The 13,570-nt window shown below is 35.1% G+C and overlaps 1 protein-coding gene across 1 annotated transcript in view; it reads left to right on the top strand.

Moving 5' to 3' along the window:
• NEO1 (neogenin 1) overlaps window positions 1-13,570 on the top strand; it is a 201,815-nt gene that overhangs the window by 76,566 nt on the left and 111,679 nt on the right. The window contains exons 10-11 of the mRNA XM_040642636.1: window positions 8,782-8,936; window positions 10,280-10,400. Of these exons, the coding sequence (XP_040498570.1) occupies window positions 8,782-8,936; window positions 10,280-10,400 (276 nt within the window). The remainder of the gene's footprint in view (window positions 1-8,781; window positions 8,937-10,279; window positions 10,401-13,570) is intronic.

The raw sequence follows: 13,570 nt of genomic DNA, 5'->3' as shown, positions 1-13,570 counted from the left end.
ATAAATAAATAAATAAATAAATAAATAAATAAATAAATATAAAAACACCTTGATGTAATTATTCCTTCTAGAAATCCAGTCTTCTGAAACTCTTAGACATGTGTACAAAGATCTATATACAAAGATGTACAAAGATGCATATTAAAATCAAATGGTACAAAAGTATATATGGTGCAATAAAATAGCACCTCACACCAATTAGGATAGCTACTCTCAAAAACAAAACAAAACAGAAAATAAGTTATAGGTGAGGATATGGAGAAATTGATTGGAACCTTTCTGTACTATTAGTGGGAATGTATAACCGCTGTGGAAAGCAGAATGGTGGTTCATCAATAAATCGAAAACAGAATTACCATATGATCAGCAGTTCCAATCCCGGATACACTCAGAAAGGATTGAAAGCACGGTCTCCAGGAGTTAACTGTGCGTTCATGTTCACAGCAACATCATTCACAGTAGCTAAAATAGCAGAAGCAACCCAGGTGTGCATCAGTGGACGAACGGACAAACAGAACATGGTATGTACATACAGGGGAATGTTTTTCAGCCTTGTAAAGGAAGGAAGTTCTCACACATGCTTTATAACACGGATGCACCGTGACATTATGCTAAGTGAAATAAGCCAGTCCCAAAAAGACAAAATACCATATAATTCAATTTCTATGATGTGCTTAGAGTAGTCAGAATCAGAGAGACAGAAAGAAGGGTGGTTGCCACACGCTTAAGAGGACAGAAGGAAAGGGTTGTTACTATTTAATGGGTATAGAGTTTCAGTTTTGCAAGATGAAAAGAGTTCTGGAGATGGATGATGGTGATGGTTGCCCAGCAATGTGAGTGTACTTAATACCACTGAACCGTACACTTAAAAACGGTTAAGATTGTACATTTTCTATAATTATTTTACCACAGTTTTAAAAAATTTGAGGGAATGAGTATATGGTCACAAGTCACTGTCCATCTCTCTTTATTTGCCAGTTTCCCAGTTATCCTCTTGTGAGGTAACCACTGTACCAATTTTCTGTATATTCCTCAGTGCATCAGTAGTTAGTTACGGCTCTCTCTTTTGAATTCCCATCTATATAACATGTTCTCCCACTTCAGTATGGCTGAGACTAATCTGAGGGAGCTTGTTAAAATGAGGGTTTTGTGGCCTCATCTTTTGCAGTTCTCAAGCATGTGGTGTGAGACCCAACTACTCAACATTTTTCTAAGGCCCAGTACTCAATTTTGTGTATCTCCTCAAATAGTCTGTGGAACTCACGCAGAGAAACCTCATAAGTCATTTGTAAGCTGCTACAAGGCTTTACAAATTGAGTTTACCTATGTAGGGACCATTTCTAATGTACTTATGGTACCAAGTGAAAGTCCTTGTCCTTGAGGCCTTCATACCTTCTCTGTCTAGGTGTGGTACAAAGTTGGTGTCCATTATAGTAATATTGTGACACCATGCAAAGATTAAGTATGTTCAACCTTGTTAAGGAAGGGGAGCCTGTATTTAGTAAAGATTTCCATGAATTCTTCAAAATAAAAAAAAATTATGTGTAGAGCACAGTTTCTGAAGTTTAAGGTCTGTAAGGGCTGAAAGAACCCCAAGTTTGAGAAACATTGCATTGGGATTGAATTCTGTGATTACAGAGTCAGCTGGTAAACATAAACATAATGTGAATGCTAAAATAACATGCTTACTAAAACTTCACATTATCATAAACATTTAAAAGCAAATTTTAAAACTCATGCAGAAAATTCACATATAATAAAGAATAAATTTATGAATTCCTGTTGGAGAAACAATGGTATAAAACATTGAATCCGTGAGAAACTTGAGAATCCTTGAAAAAATTCTTATCCTGAACATCTTTTCTCTTATAGTGCTGATTAGTGGAAGTTTTAGAATTCAAGTAACTGTCTGTTTCAACAAATATACATTGAGCATCTGTTATGTTTTAGGCCACTGGAGTTTCAGTGATAAATAGGGCAGTGATGGCCAAGAATGGGAGAAGTGGGTCAGGAAATGTTTTTGGTTAAGGTCTGAAGGATGAGTTAAGTTTTTGCTAAACTGTGGAATAGAGTTAAGGAAATGCGATGAAGCTGGAGATGTGGGGAAGGATAGAAATATAATTTCAAAGTCATGTGGCAACTGTGTTCAGAATGTTGCTTCATAGTAATAATTTCTCCTGTTTCCTTCTGGAGATTAAGGAAAACCGATTCACCTTCACTGGAATGAGAAGCTTTCTTAAGAAATGTTGGAGGGCTCTAATGTATTTTTGCTTTGTTAGTTGAGCCAGTACTTACAGTAGACTTGTGATTAGATTGTCAAACAACATCCTGCAGGGATTTAAGGCTGTTAAAATGCTTAGGTTTTATGTGTTGGGGTTTTTTTTCTTTAAGGACTTACATGTAATTTTGTGAATTATTGAAAAGAAGCTTAAGAACAGCAGTGTGCAGTTTAACATAAAATGGGCAGAATTGATTTATTTCTCTACTTAAAGAGCTTTTTAAGAATTCCAGTGCTTAAACCTTTAAAATCAAACAATAGAAATTCCAACAATGCAGAGCTAATGTAAATGAAAACTGTTATAATCTTCCAAATAACAGCATAATAAAGTAACCTTGAAACATTGGTGTTGGCCCTACATTGTTTTCTGTTTGAATTGAGTGGCAATTTCCAGCGTTGCAAAACAGTGATGGAATAAAGTGATGTTTCCAGTAAAAGACTTTTGCAAGTATAATATGTTTTAGTATCAAATTCTACTTGTGCATTTAGCAATTAAAATTATTCTTGTAATGATGATGGCATTAGAAGGAATAGGGAGCTGTCAATGAGAATTTGAAGCTTAATTATCTCTCTGGTAACAAATGCATAATCTTCCATTACAACGCTTATTTTCTTATGGTAATTGACTCATTTGCTCTCTGGTTATCAATTTAAATTCCCAACCACAAACATCTGCTCTTACATTGTGTTTAATTGGTGTGAATACTAGCTACAGAGTAGTTAAAATCCCAAGAACATTTTAAAGGCAATATTTTATAATTCATGAAAGGGAAAAGTAAATGATGAATTGAACATTGTGATAATTTTTTTCTAATAGTCTTTGAAAACCTGTTTACTAAAAATGCATACTAAAGCTATATTAATTAGATTTTTTTGAAGAGGATTTTGCTGTGTTTTCCAGAATTACTCTGCCTTAGGGGGAGTCTCAGTCCTTTGACTCAAGGAATATAGCACTTCCTCAGAAACATCCCACCTAATGGTTAAGATTGCAGGCTCTGGAGGTGTTTTTTTCAGCATGTTACTATTTAATCTAAAGAAGAGGGGCAGGGAGGAATTGTGTGTGTGTTTGCTTATAATTTTTAGAATGGAAAGCTAAACCTTAAAAATTTTTAGATGGCTACCTATAGGGAAGGGAGAGGACAGGGTGGGGAAAACAGGGTTAGGAGAAAGACTTGTTTGGGTGTACCTTGTTTTTGTAGATTTGGGATTATACAAAGTAATTCTGGAAAGGGGAAAGTAAAATGAAACAAATGGCTCTAAATGTGTATCTAGTTTGTAGTATAGCTACACAGAAAGCTACAATTCCAAGTGAAAGTTATTATTACAAATAAATTTAAAATAGTAATTGAACTGTATATATCAAACAGGATATACTCTAAGGACAAAAATAACTGCAAAAATCTTCAGCTGTTTTCTGTTATAATAATTGGTGGAGATACTGGTATAGTTACTCTGAGACTACTGAGTGAGTAATTCACTTGGTGTCATTGAGAACGGATTTTTAGCATGAGAGAAAAGAGATACAGATGTAAAGTTATTAAGATCCAGTTAAAACCTATAGCCCTGAATTTAATTGGATAACAGAATGAAATCACGATTAATTTTATATTTAAAAAGTACGTAATTCCTGGTTTTGTTCACAAGTAGGGCCTAAAAACAGTGAGCAGAAGATACTAAAAACTACTAGGGTCCTGTTAAAAAGGACTTAGGAACTTTCAGTGGACCCAATCTTCCATTAGTCAGAGATGGGATAGTTTGAAAATCAAAAGAAAAATAACTTGCATGGATTGAAACAAATCAAATATATTTTAATCCATGAATTTATAAGAACACTTTTTTTAAAAACCCTTCAATGATTTCCTTCAGTCAGAACGATTAGAGAACCGGACCATTGTTTTGAAAATTGGTAAGTAAAGGGAAAATATCAAGCATTTATCCTACTCTTTCTGTGAGAGGTATATTTAAGGATAACTGAATAATTGATGAGGGGATATTTCTCTCTGTAGAAGGAATGATAGAATAAGAATATTACTATTTTGCAAATTCTAAGACTGTTAACATCCCAAAAAGAGAGATAGTCACACATTATGAACTCTCCTGATTGAAGGACTATGACACTACTTATGAAGTAGTCTTGAAAAAATAAGAAGAAAGAGCCTAACTCCAATCAGTTTCTACATTTAACTGCTAAATGCAGGACTAATATGTTAAATCCATTATGGCATGCAGTCAGCAAAAGGGAGACTACAGGAAACTTTACAGGACAAGTGACCTCCACAGCAAATAAATTACAAACAGGGATAGGAGATAAAGGAGGAACCTGTAGATTGAAAGAAACGTAAGAAACAAATTAATATTAATGAATACACTTTGCCCAGTTCAAATAAATCATTCTTTTAAAATGTAGATTGATGATACTGAGAAATTACTGTAGCTACCAACCTGATGATGGTATTATAGTTTTGTTTAGAAATGGGAATTTTTGTTTTGTAGATGAAGTTACTTAAATTCTTATATATAAGATAATGTAATACCCGGGATTTGCTTTCAGAGTAATCTGGGGAAAGACACGGGATGGGTTAGGATGTAGTTGGAGTAGCACTAGCCATAAGTTGATAATTGTTGAAGCTGTATGACAGGTACATGGTGTTTATTATTATTTTCTCTGTAGTAAAAAGTTAAAAAGAGAGAGAGAGAACATAAAGTTGAAAGTTAAACTGCCTGGGCTCAAAATGCAGATCCGTCACTGACTAAGCTTTGTGACCCTATGGAACTACTTAGATTCTCTGTGTGTTAGTGTCCTTGTCTGTAAAATAGAAATAATATAATAATACCAAAATAATAGGGTTGCTGTGGCAAATAATGATAATAAGTGGAAACTATTTGTGAATGTTACCCAGTATCATACACCAAATATATAAACTAAAATCCTAAAGTTGCGGTTGTTTAGAGATCTTGGTGTGTTTAGGAATAGTTCAGTTGAGTTCCTTATTTAGTTTAGGAACAGACTGAAACACATGGCCAGCAAATGTCTACTGGTAGAACCAGAACTCAACTGGAAGTCTCTTGACTTCAGTCATTGCAGTGTCTTCACAGTAAATCATTATTGAATAATATTCAAATAAACTTAAATATCTGATCTTAAATAGGGAGCACTCAGGATCAAAAATATATTAGTTTTTTCCTGCATCTAAAATTTATTGCACTTCAAATGAAAACTCTTGTTTGTTCTTATTTGTCTCTTTTCTTTGAGAAGGAACAGATACACTTAACCAAAGGTGAGTCTAACTTCATCTGGAATTAAAAAAAAAAAAAAAAAGCTTAATGAGCAATGTTAGGAACATTTTGAGGAAATAAAGGAATAAATGGAGAGTACTTGTTCTACCAAATATTTAAAAAATATTATATAGTTACAGTCATTAAGTTTGTGGTTCTGGTGGTTCAGGAATAGACAGATCAATGAAACCACTTAGTATTCAAAAATAACTCCCCCTCAAGGGTACATAGGATTTTAATATTAAAACTCTTTCAAATCAGGTACTCTTATTGGGACTGTTGAGGTTGCCATTTAGAAAAATGTAAAGCTGGGTACCTGGTAAAGTCCAGATTATTGCATTGACATACTAGAAGACGCAAGTGAGTTATCTTCATAGTACGGAAGCAGGGAAAACCTTTGGAGTAAGGATAATAAAATATAGGTGCCAAATAAAAGGGGAAGACTGATAAATTGTACCACATACAAATTGAAAACTGGTAGAACGGGGGCCTTAAGTAAAAGAGAAACGTAGAAACCGAGAAGAAATATCGGCAGCATGTATGAGACTATTAGTCCGGGTACAGTCAGGAGCCGGAAATCACACCAGGAATTTGAACAAGGAAATTTTAATATCAAGAATTATTAACTAGTGAAAGTGTTTTAACTACAAAAAAGGACAAAGTTAGGACTCTAAAGAATAAAGAAATAGTAAATATAAGGATCAGAAACTACCTCTAGAGCTGAAGGAGAGAATCCAAAAAGTGAACAGACTTGGACGAGGGCCTCCATGTCTGAAGCTGCAGTTCAGACCTTGGACAGGGGGTAGTTGCTGCCAGAGGACACATCCATGGGCCAGGCTGGCCCACAGATCTCCTTCTGGATTCCACAGACCTGAGAGCATGTGTGGAAAGTCACCCGCTGGGGTGCCATGGACTGACTGATGGGTAGGAAGTTTATCCATTCTTTCCCTCCTTTGGCTCCTACCACTTCCTGGGGTTTCTAACTACTCACTGTACTCTTACTCTTCATTAACCCAAATTATAAAGCTTGTCTGGACCTCTTCTCAGGACCTGCCCCACGCTAGCCGATGTAGTAGGCAAGAAAATGAAAAAAAGAGGAAAGCAGATGAGAAAGGAAGAAATGAAACTGTCTCTCTTCACAAACACCAGGATTATTTATGTAGATAATCCCACAATTGTCTATAAAAAGATGCTAGAACTAATGAGTGAGGTTAGTGTGAACACAGGATAAAAAGTTTAATATACATAAATCATTTCACCTCTGCATATTAGCAGTGAACAATTGAAAACTAAAAAAAAAAAAAAAATTTACCACTTACAGTAGCACCAAAAAATATGAAATACTTAGGGAAACACCTAATAAAGTATGAACAAGGTTTGTATATTGAAAACTATGAAACAATGATGGGAGAAACCACAGAACGAAATAAATGGAGAGGTAACCCATATTCAGGGAAAGGAAGTCTCAATATTGTTAAAATGTCAAGTTGCGACAAATGTGACATAATCCCAGTCAAAATCCCAGCAGGCTAAAGCACATTTTAGCTCAACTATTAAAAAAAAAAAAAAGCTGCTCTTGTCATTGTTGGTTTTTTAATAGAACTAGCTGACAGTGAAGCTTGCTGCTTTGTGATATAGGGAGGCTTATCATTTGAAACAGGGATCAATGAGACTCCTTGTCAAGGAAGTCATATAGGATGGGACCCCTGGGTGGCTCAGTCCTTAAGCGTCTGCCTTCGACTCAGGGCATGATCCCAGATTCCTAGGATTGAGCCCCGCATCAGGCTCCCTGCTCCACTAGGAGCCTGCTTCTTCCTCTCCCACTCCCCCTGCTTGTGTTCCCTCTCTCGCTGGCTGTCTCTCTCTCTGTCAAATAAATAAATAAAATCTTAAAAAAAAAAAAAGTCATATAGGAAATTACAACATTAAGTGGGAGGTTGGACTAGATGATCTGCTCTCCCCCTTCTAATTCAGAGTCTTACTCTGTTATTTATAAGTCCGTGTTTTACAATTTTGGAGCAAGGAGAAAGGGAAATACTGGAATATTTAGGTTTTTTCAAATATACTTAGCCTTTCCCCAAAGATCCTGTTACTCTTTCTCCCACCCTTAAACACTGTTTCATGCAGTGAGGGATGTTACAAGTGAAGGGTGTTGTATGAGTGAACTCTATAAGGCCTCTGATGTGACATTTGTAAGCCTTTTTTTAAAGTTGTTGTTACTTATCACGCTGACTGAAAAGAAAAATGTCAGTTTTCTCAATTTTCTTGAATTTTGATTACGCTTCTTCCAAAATGGTAAAAGTCTTAGGGAAGTAGTCTTTTAATGCTCATTTTTAGACAGCTTAGAATATTCATTTTGTTGGGTAATCGTTCTTTCTGATGGCTGAGTAGTATTCCATTGTATATATGGACCACATCCAACATTTGCAGCAACATGGACGGGACTGAAGGAGATTATGCTAAGTGAAACAAGTCAAGCAGAGAAAGACAATTATCATATGGTTTCACTCATTTGTGGAACATAAGGAATAGCAAGGAGATCGGTAGGAGAAGGAAGGCAAGCATGAAGGGGGCGGTAAACAGAAGGGGGAATGAACCACGAGAGACTATGGACTCTGGGAAACAAATTGAGGGCTTTAGAGGGGAGGGGGTGGGGGAATGGGATAGGCTGGTGATGGGTATTAAGGAGGGCATGTATTGCATGGAGCACTGGGTGTTATACTCAATGAATCATGGAACATTACATCAAAAATTAATGATGTACTGTACGGTGACTAACATAACATAATAAAAAATTTAAAAATATTCATTTTGTCGATTTCTTCAATATAGTCAATTTAGTAAATATTTATCAACAAGGAAACTCAGAAATTATCTTTATAATTATTCTTCCCATTAATTGTACCAGAATATCAGTTCTTAAAAATACTGTGTTCCTATCATATATTTTAATTTTTAAGAAATTTTTATTTTAAGTAGGCTCCACACGCAACGTGGGGCTTGAACTCACGATGGAGATCAAGAGTTACCTGTGCTACCGACTGAGCCAGCCAGGCACCCCCTAACATATATTTTAAATATATATTTGTTATATGCTTTTGTAAAAATATGTGAAAACCTCAAATAATAAGTAAAAATCGTGTGAATTCTAGGATTTAAAAAAATTGCTTGAAATATGAACAGATATTTTTATTTTTATTAATATCCTGATTTCTTCTGTTTTAAAGCCCAACCTGAATTCCTGAAACAGCCTACTAATATATATGCTCACGAATCAATGGATATTGTATTTGAGTGTGAAGTGACTGGGAAACCAACTCCAACAGTGAAGTGGGTCAAGAATGGGGATATGGTTATCCCAAGTGATTACTTTAAGATTGTAGTAAGTATTTTTCAAAGGACACTTATCTCTGAAACCTCTAAATGTCTTTAAATGTAATTACTAAGAGATCTGTTGTCTTACATATGCCAGTTGATGTACTGCAGGTGAAGACAGGAAAATACGCATAGAATGTAATCTCTTCATTAGCTGATGAGAAAGCTGAGCGTAGATGTACTTTGGTAGCTTGTATCAGATCACATAGCAAGTCAGTAGCTGAACTAAGCCTAACGTCCAGATCTCCTGACCAGCAGTTTGGTATTCCAACCCAAACCTGCTAGTACTCTCATTAAACACAGTTGTCACTACTTTCTCGGTAATGATTATCCTGTGTGTGCACCAGTTGTCTTCATAGTTCTCCATTCAGAGAACAGAAATCTGTCCTTCATATACGGATGCCCAGGCCTTTCTAAAGAAGTATGACCCAGGGTTGGACGATTGTTGTGACAATAGATAAAAAGACTCTTAAGAAGTAAATAGCATTAAATGTATTTAAGAATAGTCAGCCATTATTGCTTTTTATTTGATACATGGTTAAATGCTTAGTAAATATTGTCTCCTATTATTATTATCATTATCTAAATCCTAGTAATAAAATTATCTAAGTTTTGGTAATAAGGATTAATATCTTAAGGTGTATACATGGCATTCATAGAAATAATTCAGAAGTAATTATGGTTGTTACTGGTGTAATGTCTTATAAATTTTTCATATAAGTAATTCATTCTTAATAGGAATATATTTTCTATTCTGAAATGCATAATCTCATAAGTTACAAAAAGTAATTCACAAGTATTTAAATTAAAAAGCAATGTGTTACAGCTAAATGAGAATTTTTACTTTTATCAGTTTCATATTATTCTTAAAAATCCTTAAACCAAATTATATTAATAACAATATTTGACATTTATATAGTTCTTTATAATTTAAGGAAAGCTTGTATATATGTATCCTCATTTAATTTATTGTAGACTAATTTGTTAGAACTGATGATATTAGAGATAATTTTAAGAAAATGCCTTGAATTCACAAATTCAGACTTTTACTATAGTCACATGGTATCATCCGTCCTACATTTTTCCAACCAAAGGTGTAGGTTTGCAAACACTGTGGATATTACTTTCCGTAAGGATTACGTTCTTAATTGGTTAGTTACAGTGTTTCCTGTTCTAGTCAGTTAAATCAGTACCTTGTCAATAAAATTGAGTTAACAGGTACATAGATAATATTTAATAGCTGAATCATGCAATTTTACTTATTTTTCCTCCCCAGAAAGAGCACATCCTTGAGATTTTGAACTAATGTTCATCAGTCGAATCATAAAATTTTATGTTTTTCTTTCTCAGAAGGAACATAATCTTCAAGTTTTGGGTCTGGTGAAATCAGATGAAGGGTTCTATCAATGCATTGCTGAGAATGATGTTGGAAATGCACAGGCTGGAGCCCAACTGATAATCCTTGAGCATGGTAAGAGGGGCTAAAATAGTAAAATGAAAGAGGCTGACTGTGTTTGAGGAATTAGTATCTATCACAGTACCTATTACTCTAGGATACCTCATGATTCATAACCCATTTGTAAAGACCAGTATATGACATAGCTAAGAGGAAAAGAAAGCAGCCTAAATATCTTCTATTACTTAAAATGACGTAGAAACACAACTTTGGGTAATACTGAAAAGGAAAACTGATCAATTACAGTCTTACACAAATGAATGTTCTTCATATTTCAGTCATTTTAATCTCACAAATATATTTCTGCTCTATTAAAATAGAAAAACTTAAAGTACTATTTATTTTGCATTGAATTTTTTCCAGAATAAAAACAACACGCCTTTTCTGATTATCACACACACACAAAATGCTTATTATAAATTCAGACAACACTGAAAAGTAAAAAAGGGGGAAAACCCTACCTTTTATCAGTCAGAGTCAGTTCTGGGGAAACCACACAATAATTTGAGCAGATAATCTTGACTATAAAGAACCATTAACTATAACAGGATTAGACTAACAAGGGGAGGGCTGGCAAGAGGTAAAGACAACCCTAGTGACTATAAGAATGGCAGATACAAAGAGCAGCCACAAGCTGTCGGTCTGAGAGAGAGTGTTAAGCTCCTCAGGACTGAAATCCAGACTGTGTTGGAGAGGGTGTGGCCATGTTTTCCTGGACACAGAGAAGTTGCTCTGCTATTGAAACCTGCTCAAAACCCAGGGTCTGGTGTGCTAGGCACCCAGTCACAAGGAGGTGTTTCCCTGAAGGCATTCTGCTACAAAACCACCTGAGGGGTTGGGGTGTTGGGAGAAGCTGCCGTCCAGCTGATACAATTTAAAAGATATGTCCTCTGCAGAGAAAAGACAGATAAGTGCCCATCTTCATTTTTGCAGAGCAGGTGATAAAGGATGAATTTGGAATTGAGGGGCAATAAATTGATAATGGCACATGCTCCACATCCTCCCTGCTGGGAGTACTACATGTGGACATGCGCAGATGTGTGTATAGTTTGATAATGCATTTTCTTGGAACAACGTGCTGTGAACATCTTCTCCTGTCAATAAATAGATAGATCTATATCAACATTTTCCATCGTTGCACAGTATATTTGCACTTTGTTTTGTGTGAGTGATTCCTTATTGGTTAACATTTAAATTGTTTCCTATGTTTTACTATTATGAACAATGCTATGCGGAACTTCTTTATATGATTATTTTCTCATACTAAATTACTAGAAGTTGAATCGTTGGATAATCTGTGTCAAATTGATAAGGATACCTGTTGGATGTATTATCGTTTTAGCAAGAAGAACATTTTTCATTTTGTGCAGTTCTGAAGAATACATGAAAAAGATAATGCTTTAGACATGTAGTCTGGTGTCTGAGTCAGATTAAGTTCAGGTTCCAGTGTGGCCCCAGCTCTATAGCCCAGGTGCAGAAGCTACTGGTAAAGATAGTGGCTAATTTGGCTTTTCACTAAAATAGCATATAAGATTTTTATAAGCTCTTTCTTGACAATGTATTTGAGAGTACTATTATAAAAAGAAATAAAATATTAGAACTGCTCTTTTTTCTTCCTATGTTTGTGAATTATACCTTTCCCTATTTATTGAAAAGGATTTATAGAAACTTGTCACTTTTCCATCTTGGCAAATGCCTCAGTATGATTGCCAAATCAGGCACTAAAGTAGATAAGATCGTTTCCATTTATTAGGGGCAGTGATTTTCCTTAGTAAAATTTGTGAATCTCTTGGGGTGATTTACATGGAACTAAATAAAGGAATTTCAGTAAATCTGTGTTTGGGATTACCATTATAGATTTAACTCTAATAGTATAAATGGTTGGCTATGCTGCCCGATCTCTAAACTAATCCTAATTGGGTTTTCCTCTGAAAATGTTTGGATAGCATAATTATAGTTGCAGTGTGTGTTTTTTTCCTTTTTGAGACAACATTTCAAAAACAGACAACATTTTTGGGCTGGCAGAAGTTTTTAGTAACCTTGTCAGGGATGAATTAAGAATGTGTGAATTATAAGAAAGAGTCATGTTACTAATTTTGCTGTTTTAATTTGCAAGATAAATATTTATGTGGGAAAGCTAAAAGAGAATATAACAATTTATAAGGTCTGATCTCTGTCTTTCTGGAGTTTATAGTATTATAAAGGATGTAAGAGATGTGTACAACTTAATACCCAGTCCTTAATAAGAGTTCTTTTTATAATACAAATAAAGCAGCATACAATTAGAAAGAGAGGAATTCTTTCTGTGTGATTAGGGAAATTTTTTCACAAAAAGTATCCCTTTTGTAATCGACCTTGAATTATAAGAATTCCAGATGTTAAAAAGAGGGTTTGGGTCAGTATGGAAATAGAGCACTTGTTCCTTTAGGAAGTTAGCCTCTGAAGGCAGAGTAGGATCAGATTGATCACGGCCTTGATTGTAAAGAGTCAAATACAATACTGTAGGAAGGCAGTCTGACGATAAAGTCAGGTTTAATTAGAAGAAGTCCATTTGAGGGGCACCTGGGTGGCCCAGTTAGTTAAGCATCCAGCTCTTGGTTTCAGCTCAGGTCATGATCTCAGGGTCGTGAGATCAAGCCCCACGTCAGATTCCACAGAGTCTACTTGAAGTTCCCTCTCCCTTTGCCCCTCCCCCTACTTGCTCTCAAATAAATATAAAATCTTTTTTAAAAAAAAGTCCATCTGAAACTAATATAACACTGTATGTTAACTGGAATTAAAATAAAAAAATAAAAAGGCAAAAAATAAAAAATAAAAATACAATCATTCCACACACAAAAAGAGAAGAAGAAGGCAGATAGGAGGAGGCAGCTAGTTGAAGGAATATTGTTACAAGAGACCATTGTGAGATAAGTACTACTAGAAAAATAGAAAGGATTCTAATAAGATATTAGTGATTTATCTAATCCAGACTTTATCAGCTGAATATTAAACATTGTTATAGAGAAGTCAAGGATACTTCCCAGGTTTTCTCTGGGTCACTGGAAGAGTGGTGATGCCTTTCGAAAACAGAAAAGGAAGGTGAATTGAAGTGGAAGGGGGACTTCTACTCAGCATGTGAAGAGTGGGCACAGAACATCCGACTCTTACCTACAATAACAAGCTGGATAATCTACAAAATCATA

Source organism: Ursus maritimus, unplaced genomic scaffold, assembly GCF_017311325.1.
Source record: "Ursus maritimus isolate PB19 unplaced genomic scaffold, ASM1731132v1 scaffold_27, whole genome shotgun sequence".
NCBI lineage: Eukaryota > Metazoa > Chordata > Mammalia > Carnivora > Ursidae > Ursus > Ursus maritimus.
Note: the sequence above shows the minus strand (reverse complement) of the source record. Positions and strands in the feature narration are given on the sequence as shown.